General features: G+C 40.6%; 1 protein-coding gene across 2 annotated transcripts in view; it reads left to right on the top strand.

Annotated features, from left to right (window-relative positions):
* The first annotated feature begins 2,198 nt into the window (after nt 1-2,198).
* tbc1d22a (TBC1 domain family, member 22a) overlaps nt 2,199-9,627 on the top strand; it is a 165,964-nt gene continuing 158,535 nt past the window's right edge. For both annotated transcript variants that reach the window (XM_008280627.1, XM_008280628.1), the window contains exons 1-4: nt 2,199-2,370; nt 2,827-2,883; nt 7,438-7,621; nt 8,758-9,016. In XM_008280627.1, the coding sequence (XP_008278849.1) occupies nt 2,309-2,370; nt 2,827-2,883; nt 7,438-7,621; nt 8,758-9,016 (562 nt within the window). In that variant the 5' untranslated portion in view covers nt 2,199-2,308. The remainder of the gene's footprint in view (nt 2,371-2,826; nt 2,884-7,437; nt 7,622-8,757; nt 9,017-9,627) is intronic.

Raw genomic sequence — 9,627 nt, 5'->3', positions numbered from 1 at the left:
CAGCGACAGAGTGAGAGCTCCTACTTCTTCTCATATCTTTGAACCCAGAGGAACAGACTCTGCAGCAGCTTGTTGCGTAAACACAAGAGATCTTTAATTTCTGACTCAACACACTTCGTCTGGGCCACACTGACCAAACTAAAGCGATGATAACATGTCACATCCCAGCCAGTGGTTATTTATGAGGCAAACAGCAGCATTAATTAAAAACATACAATCTGTGTTTGTCCTCCTATTAATAGCTGAGTGGAAACCAGCGCTGGAAAGTAGCTCAAACTACTCAAGTACTGCAGCAAAGTAGACTTTTAAAGTGCTTTACTTTCCCTAATACTTTGCGCTTTTCTCACTACTGCATTATTCTTTTTGACAGCTTTAGTTACCCTAAAAAAGTACGATTTTACATAAGATGCTGTTGATTAAACTGTGTCAGAAAGTTAACAGCTTCACCAAACATTGATTCTCTAAACTTCTGTTTCAATTCAATAAATGTTTGACTGACCCAACAGCCAACCAGAAACCTCACTTTAGAGAAAAAGCAGAAGCAGATTTGTGAATCAGAGCTTTGTTTTTCTCCTCTCATGGGATTAATCATCTGATAAACCCTCAGATTTTCCTGCTGTTCCTGTAAATAAAACTGGATATAAAGCAGGTCAAACTAGCTCCACCTGCAGCAGCAGCAGCAACATGCTGCTGACACACTGATGCTTCAATAATAATCTGACATTAAATGCATCATTCAGAGACCCCACCAATGCTTTTTTACTTTACCTACCAATGCTTCTGTTCTTTTATTTGTGTTTTTTATGCAGGATTGTTGTGTCGGTACTTTTACTTGAACAAAGGATCTAAATACTTGTTCTACCACCGGTGAAACTTTTTTTTTTTTTTTTTTTAAGATAAAGCAAATAGAGTAAGAAAACTAAAAGGGAGTTTGTTATAGTGAAGCTTCTTCTTTTGTTCATGGGACCAATAAAACAGGTGGATGTCTCATAAGCTGAAAGCCTAAACTACACCCGATTGCATTTTAAAAGATGGAATCACATCAGAAAATGGCATTATGACATGACACAAGCTTACCTGCAAATCATAATCAGATAGTTAAAGATAGAAATACCACACTGGTATCTTCTTGTACACGATACTTGTGTGGCAGTATTTCTATTGGCGCCATCTTTTTAAACTTTTGTCTGAAAAAGAATGCAACAATACATATTTCCAGACACAGAAACCCTTACAGTCCTTACCAACAGCGTTTGCACTCATGCACCTCCACATCATCACACTCTCACCTCCATACGTCACTGTCAGGACTTCACTGTGGTCGTCCTGACCAGATTCATCAGGTTTAAACATTCCTGGCCTTATCGGAGCCAGACAAGTGCATCTCGGTCTTATCTGTCCAAAGAATGTGCTCATAAGATGCATCAGGGTGCTTTTCAAATACCTAGCCAAGTCTTATCCTGCAGTTTTGTTATGAAGTGCAAGGAGGAGTTTTTTTTTCTTGGGTTGATGCTCTGCAATGTCCTTTAACACTGTCTGAGGCTGTTCCAGAAACTCTTATTTCCACTGATAAATCCTGCACCAGTTTTGAAGCACTTACTTTAACCAGATTGTCACAAGTGGCACCCTGTCTGTGATTATGACGGCCCTGATTACTGGTGCCATGGCTCATTCTATGCTGGTGTGCTCAATTTTGTTTAAGTGACCACAGGTTGTCTAACTTGTGTGCCCATGATCACAGGTGTATTAACTTTTATTGGATTGAGTTTCAGCTTTTGGAGCCTGTATTTTCACTGTAGTCCTTCTAAAGTGTTTGTGTTTGATTGTCCATGAGAGGAAAAACTCCACCTGTCAACTTAAAAATTATGTAATTACTGGCAGATGATGCAATTTAAAATACTTTTACATTTAAGAGACTCACTGCCGTTGTAAACTGCAAATACATCAGGACCTGTAAAAGTTAAATGTGAGAGTTTCCCTCCTCGCCTCTGGTCCTGATGCTGGTGGTCTCTTTTGATTGACACACAGTCTGCAGCTCCTGTCAACAAAGCACAGACCACGGAGCCTGACGTCAGCTGCCTCTCAAGCCACCTAGCAGCAGATCTCACTTGTGATTGGCTCTCAACGAGGAAGTGTCGCACCAGCCAATCGCGGCCGCGCTTACTCGCCGATTAGGCAGTATCAACATGGCAGCTTTCTGAGTTTTGGAGGAGGGGACCTGGTGTAAATAAACACAAATTTAACAGTTTAGAGGCAACGACAGCGTCGGAGTGTTTGAGTTTATGTGTGATTGGACCGCAGGGGGAAAATGTCGAGTGACGGAAACAAAAAACAGTTCTGGAAAAGAAACGCAGCGAAGGTTCCTGGCAGGTAAGTGACGTGTTCCCTCCTGTTGGCTAGCTTAGCTGTAGCTAGCTAAACTCCACTGACGCTGTTGAGCTTCAAACGCAAGTTTCACTTTCAATGACGGCCCTGCGTTATTGCCCAGAGTTTGCGGGGTTCAGCCTTTGCAGTGTACCGGCGTCTGAGGCTAATTAGCCTAGCAGACACAGTTTACACCTTGCTGTTGCTAGCTGGCTAAGAGCTAGGATGCTAACAGTGGCTAACAGTTCAACAATTTTCCCACATCGTCACAGAGTTGTAAATAATGATAGCAGCGATCGTTTTATATTGCGAGCAGCTAACAAATAAACGCCCCTTTCCTCTCACTTAGTCGCACTCCTGCAGTTTTAACAGGCATTTGCTGTGAAAGGCTAACATGACTCTCTTGACAGCCAGTTATTGATTAGTTCATTCATTTCCATTCTCTCTTCTTCACTCCCTCAGCATTCAGCATGTGTACGGCGCACAACATCCACCCTTCGACCCGCTCCTCCACGCCAAGTAAGTTAAATGTACTTCCTCATAATGAGAAAAAAGCCCTGTGATCTCGTTGGAGTAGTTGGACCAGTTGATAAACTTTAGCTCCTGTTTGTGTCTGCTGACAAACTAGGCTGCAAACTTTGGCTGAAGTTGATATTCCAGAGCTTCATTCTTTCCTCCAAAATATCTTTTAAAAAGTGATGTGACAGATGTTTTCTACTCAAAATACTGAATGAAAACACATCTCGTCATCAGGAAAGTAGAGCTGAAGAGAAAATATGTGATTGCAATTTGATTTGGGATACAACATTTTAAAGGCTAACTGAACCTCTACATGACACACTATCAAAAATATGATGCTCACAAAAAGAGGACAGTGTGAATGTATGAAGACGTTAACAGAACAGTTCCTGCATCAGATTCACGGCATAATCTATGTTCTGAATGGCGTCCTTTGTGATTTACTAATTGCACTCTTTGAAATTTAGATTTGAAATATACGATTTTTTTTACTTCCAAATGGCAGATTTAATCTCTTTTCACAAATAAGATGAAACAGATAAACCAGATTTTCTTTCTCTTTTTTGTCTATATGATTATAGAGGCTAATGCTGTTGCCTATTTACCTGACCTTAGTGGAACTTTCTGTCCCTTGTAAAAATCAGAATACACGAGGACAAGGCAGAGCTTCGTGTACTTTTTTTATTTGCCTAGTTTACTTCCATCTCACCTGATCACTAGTATCATTCAGGAGTGATTATTTGGCAGAAGACATTGAAACAAAACAACAATGCAAAACCCTGAGGCTTGCTAAACAGCTGCTCTATTTTTAGCCACATCCCAGCCAGGAATGTGGAAATGTCTGTTTTCCCGATGCATGAGTGATGAGTACACACCAACAGTGACGACATGGACTGGGACGTGGCAAAGTGCTTGACTGTGTTTAACGTCATATGTCAGGTCTTATGGTGTGATTCTGGTGAGCTTTTGTGTGCACTACGTGGCATTTCCTAATCTGTCGCTTCAGAGGAAGTGACTCTACCAGAAGATCTAGTTGTTTGATGGCGGGGTTAACACGTTAAAGGAAATGGAGCGCAGTTTCAGTTTGTTTGATTTTAGCTTAATGGAAAAGTCCTGTTCGGCGCGAACTGGATGTTACGTGATCTAAGAATTCAAGAGGAAGTTGAAAACATGTTTTATGGTGGGGAATTTGTGAGTGAATAAAATTTGATTGAATGCAGCAGTATAAAAAAAACAAAAAACATTTGAACTGTATTTTATATACAGTTAAAAGGAGAGGAAACCTGTTGAATCAAGAGATTTACAGTGGGTACAGAATCTTTGTGAATTTCAGGGCTGCAACTATTTTTATATTGTCGATCAATTTTCTCATTTAATTGATTAGTTGGTTTATAAAAGGTCAGAAAAATGTCAATTTGTGTTTCCCAAAGCCCAAGAATACGTCCTTAATTGTCTTGTTTTGTCCACAACCAGAAAGAAATACTGAGTTTGCTATAACAGAGGAGGAAAGAAGCTAAAAAATATTCAGATTTAATGAGCAAGAATGGGAGAATTTTGCTTTTTTTCTTTAAAAACACATATTCAAACCAGGTAGATTAGCAGAATAGTTGGCAATTAATTTAATTGTTGACAATTTATAGAATAATTCATTAACTATTGTGGCTCTGGTGAAATATTTCTGCTTTCCTTTCATAACTTGTCACTGAATGTACCAATATTGAGCCTATTTTGTCTCTCAGTCACACACACAGATAGCGAGCGAGAGAAACAGTCTTTTATTCAGTAATAATCCTTTTCTTTCTTCTGATTGATGTTTAATCACGTAGATTTCCACCGGGGCTTGAATTTAATTTGCTTGTTTTTCTTTTTTTTTTTTTTGTCAGGGTATAAGTTCAGATTTGCTCTTTTCTTCTAAGTTATGATGGAAGTTAGCTAATATGGACACGTTTCTCTCTCTTCTTTATTATGGTAATCCTTGTCTTTGTGAGAAATCAGAGCGCCTCCCTGCCTCCCTCCACCCCCCACCTCTCCCTTTCCCTCTCCCTTTTTCCTCGTAGCGCGATAAAACGGAAAAAAGGTTGAGTTTAATTGAATTCTCGTTTCGTCTGTTGCATTTCTTGTTCGCGCTGAATGAAACGGTGTCCTTGCAGCACAAAGAAAGCAACTCAGTGAAATTTTGTCTTTTGAACAATGCCAGACTCTGTGTTGTTTGGTGTCAGAGATCTGCCTCTGATTCAAGTGTTTAAGACGTGGAGTGTGTGTGTGTGTCGAGGTGGTGCGTCACACAACTACACTTACACAAAAGTCTTGACACCGAATGGCACATCCTGTTGATTTTTTGAAGCGAAAAGAAAAATATAACTTCAGCCTCACACATTTAAAAAAATCGCCCGTCTTCAAATGTTTTTGCACTGTTGCCTTTTTATTCATGAACACGAAAAATGGTGTCAGAGCTGTTTTGTAAGGCAGGTCAAGAATTATTGTTAGGAGTTATCAGTTGAGCACAGTTCAGAGCTGATAAATATGCTGGAAGAAAACTTCCAGACAAAAGTGCTTTTATGCGATGCAGAGGATAAAAGCGAAAACCCAATATTACAGCAGGAAGGTTCATCTACCACCAGCTGTGTTTTTATCATGTGTTCTGAAATTGATGGAAAAAGCACAATTTGAAAAGAAATGTCCATAATTTCGCAAAAAGAAGTTTTTAAACTTTCTTGAAGTGGTTTTTTTAAATAATAGAGGCTAGAAACACATTTTTCCAATAAGTGTGGACATGAATGATGAGCTGTTTCAGATGTTTTTTTAGTTGTTTTTAACTCTGGACAGCATAAAATGTGACAAACACCAGCTGACATGACAGAATAACTGCAACTTTCCCGGTTGAGAACGATTCTTGAAGACTTCTGTTTCTCTAAATGGACAAAGTTTTGTTTGGTTCTTCTTCTGCTTTATTTTTTTTTTTAGAGGTTGCCAAACAAGTGGTTTTGTTTCCGGCTTTTTTTTTTTTTACTCTGTTTATTACAGCCATGTGAAATGTAGCTTATACCACCACATTCTGACCACAAAACACAGCCTGTTTTATTCTCTAAAGCAGGCCTGAATCGTGTTTTCTCACTTTTTTTTTTTTGCAATGTTTCAAAACTTCAAATTCGCTTGATATTTATATGGAAATGCCACATCGATGCACAAACAGGGTCATCGGAAACGAGAGGGTGAGCTCAGATTGAGCTCTTTGGCTGAATTCATCAAAGGTGTGTTTGGAGGAAAAAAGGAGGCGCATTTGATGAAAAGAACACCTTGCCGACTGTTCAGCATGGGGGCTGGAAATGTTTCCGCTTTGGGTTTGTTTGGTCGCCTTTGGCAGAGGAATCAGAGGAGGAGGAAGATGACTTCCTGTAACAGAACAATGATTGAAAGGCTCCATGAGGTGATTTAAGAAACACAAGGGGAAGTTTCATGAAATATCCCTGAATAGAAAACTTGCTGTATATGCAGGACAGCATAAACATATCTCGAAGTGAAGAGTAGGTGAAATTACGAACGGACAGGCTCAGACTAATGGAGCTTCTGCCTGATTTATGTTTAAATCTTGTCTTGGATGTTGGTCTGACTTGATTTTTTCCCGTATTATATAGTAACATAAGCGTTTAAAGATCCCGAACTGCTCTCCACATTTTCTTTTCCATGCAAACTATTATCAGAGCGAGTTGTTGCTCCACAGTGTCTTCATTTTGTTTACATCTGCGTCCCCATGAGATCACGAGATGCTGCTGCTCCGCTCCCCGACTGCTCCCTCCGGCACGATAAACTTAATAACATCCTGCAGTGTGCGATGTGCCATTATTTTCCACTCTCGGAGTTTGTCTGAGATTAGAGGGAAGAATATCTGTGAGGTTTCTGCTTCGTGTGTGTGTGTGTGTGTGTGTGATGCAAGCCGATTTCAGAGTCTGTTTTTTAAACTCCTGTAGTATTAGCCGGCCTTAGCTGGATGCAAAAAAGTATTCTAAGCTAAGATATCTGCCAAAGGGGGGGTTTGCGAGGTACTGATTAGTACTGAAACTTTTTCTTCCCCCCCGTGCCACTGTTGCTATTTATCTGCTGTTTACTTTTTAAGTTAATGAAATGAAGAAGTAGCAGGAGTTTGTATTTACTCTGTGATCTGTCCGGAGGTGCTTGACCTTTTCATTCAACTTTGTGTGTTTATGAATTGCTGATGATTCTTTTCAAAGCCCGTGCCATGGTGTAAACTGTAAATATTTCACAGGCCAAATGTTAATTAATTGTTAAGCTCCTCTCTTGTCCGAGGGGTTATTTCATTTATCTGCCCACCTGCCAGTGTCAAAAGGATCCACTTTTCATCTTTGTCCTTATCATCATTTTGGTTATTTACCTTATCTCGTTTTCTCCCCCCGTCCCTGCATGTTCATTTCTTTTGTTTTTTCCCCTTTCTTGCTCCTCCATCCCCAACCTTTTATCTCAATTCTTCTAATCTCATCCTCTTTTTTCCCTTTCCCCCCCTCCCCTTATCTCCTCTGCTCGCTCTCCGTCCTCCAGTCTAATTAAAGCAGGCAACAAACCGCCTCCGGCCACACCAGGCAAACCCAAGAAGGCGACCACTTTCCAGGAGTTTGAGAGCATCACAAGCGACGCCTGGGACGTCGGGGATGACGACGACGAGCTGCTGGCCATGGCCGCGCAGAATCTCAACATCGAGGTCGTCATGGAGACAGCCAATAAGGTAAAAGAAAAGCTAGATGTGAGGGCGGCTGTGGCTCAGGTGGTAGAGCGGGTTGGTGGTTCGATCCTCGGCCCCTCCACAGTCGTAGTGTCCTCGGGCAAGACACTGAACCTGAAGTTGCTCCCGATGGCAGGCAGCACCTTGCATGGCGGTTCTGTCACCATTGGTGTATGAATTTGTGAATGAGAAACAAGTTGTAAGGGAAGACCATTTAGATATCAAATGGTTGATCTGATGCATGGTTTTCTGGCACACAGTTCAAGTCTTTTTCATGAATTTATATCACGTTTACTTTCAGTTTTCCTGCGCCTGCATAGAAAAAAGTGTATATGTTTTTTTCTGTTTTTAAAATTTCAGTGCAGGTTTTTGAAAGAATTTAAACACTGTTAATTAAAGTATTGTGTTAACTGCCTTTAGGACAGTTTAAAAAGATTTGTGATGCAGTTACTAATGCACTCTCTGCAGAAATGTTAAAACTCAGAGAAACATTTATGAACAATCTTAAGGAAGTTGTTAATGCACAGTCTCTCAGGTCGCTAGCTAAGCTCACAGACTGAAGTGAATTGTACACATATGTCATATTTAACGTTGGGTTTAACCTCCCGAACATGCAGCAGTTTAAGGGCATTTTTTGTCACATTTCTACTCACTGTGGACTCATCATTCGCTGCAGTATAAAGTTCTGCACCTTTATGTAAACGGCGCAACCACGACCAGAAGTAGCGATAACTCAGAAATGTGTTTTGTGTTGTATAACAATAATAATGCCATACATCGTGAAAGTTACATTTATTTGAATTATAATTTTTTTAAACCTTGAATCAACATGTACCACATTTTTCCAAGTGCCCACAAGTTTGCATACATTTTAAATTCTCTGAAAAGTCCCTGAGCTTTTGTTAAGTCGCCAAAGAGTGCATCATATTTTATTTTCTCCAAAATCTGGGTAGAGAAAACTGCTTATTTTGGGTTGTTTTTTTTTTTTTAAATTAGCCGTGTAGAATAAAGTGATATTGATGAAATATCACACTTTATCAAAGTCACCAGGAAGCGTTGGGGTTCAGAGGCTTAAAACTCCTCTCTGTTATGAGCAAAACTCGCAAGTGATGCAACTCGTTTCTCTGTCGACTGCACAGGTGATTGAGAATCACAGCAAACAGCAGGAGAGACAGAGGCAGGATGACACGACGGAGCTGGATCAAAGAGAAGAGGACACACAGGAGGAGGTGGTGGTGGTGGCAGAGGACGAAGAGGAGGACGAGGAAGAGGAGGAGGACAGGGCGGAGGAGGGAGATGTGACCAGCCCAGAGGTGTCGTTTGCCTCCCAGAGCAGCCCTTACACTGATAGCCGCCTGGTGAAGTCCCACAGCGAAGCTCCAATTGGGTCACCTAAAGGTTAGTGAACACCATTGCTCAGTGTCCAAAAGTTTCTTGGCTCAGCTGCACGCTAACAGAATGTTCTGCAGAGCCGCACTCGCAGTCGTGCTTCAAAGTTTGTGAACCCTTGAGAAGTTTTTCTATTTCTTTATATATATATATATGTCACTTATTTTCCTCAAGTCCTTAAGGTAGATAAAGAGAATCCGCCTTGTTCAATTAGACAAAAGATGTTGAAGTTGGTAATTTATTGATTGAGTAAAATGATCCAGTGTTGCCCATCTGTGAGTGGTATCTTCAGTGTCTTTTGTGACCTCCTTGTACACCAACAACTAAACGTTTTCTGGTGACGAGCACATCGACGAGGAGGAACTTTTAGTCGATTCGTCTGGACAGAACAGCTTCAGCTCTGGGCTTTTTGGCATTTCCTCACATGAACTTCTCACTTCCACAACAGTTTCTATTCGCTTAAAATCTGAACTTTGACTTGGCCACTCCAGAGTGTTTACTCTCTTCTTCTTTAACAGTTTCTTGTTTGAACAATTTGTGTAATCAGGGTGGTTTACTCACTGCATGACCCGCTTTGTCTTTCCGTTCAAAGACAAATGTCGTGACATTTTCCTTTAGAA

Source organism: Stegastes partitus, unplaced genomic scaffold, assembly GCF_000690725.1.
Source record: "Stegastes partitus isolate 25-593 unplaced genomic scaffold, Stegastes_partitus-1.0.2 Scaffold203, whole genome shotgun sequence".
NCBI lineage: Eukaryota > Metazoa > Chordata > Actinopteri > Pomacentridae > Stegastes > Stegastes partitus.
The sequence above is the reverse complement of the archived record's forward strand: the minus strand, read 5'-3'. Positions and strand labels throughout refer to the sequence as shown.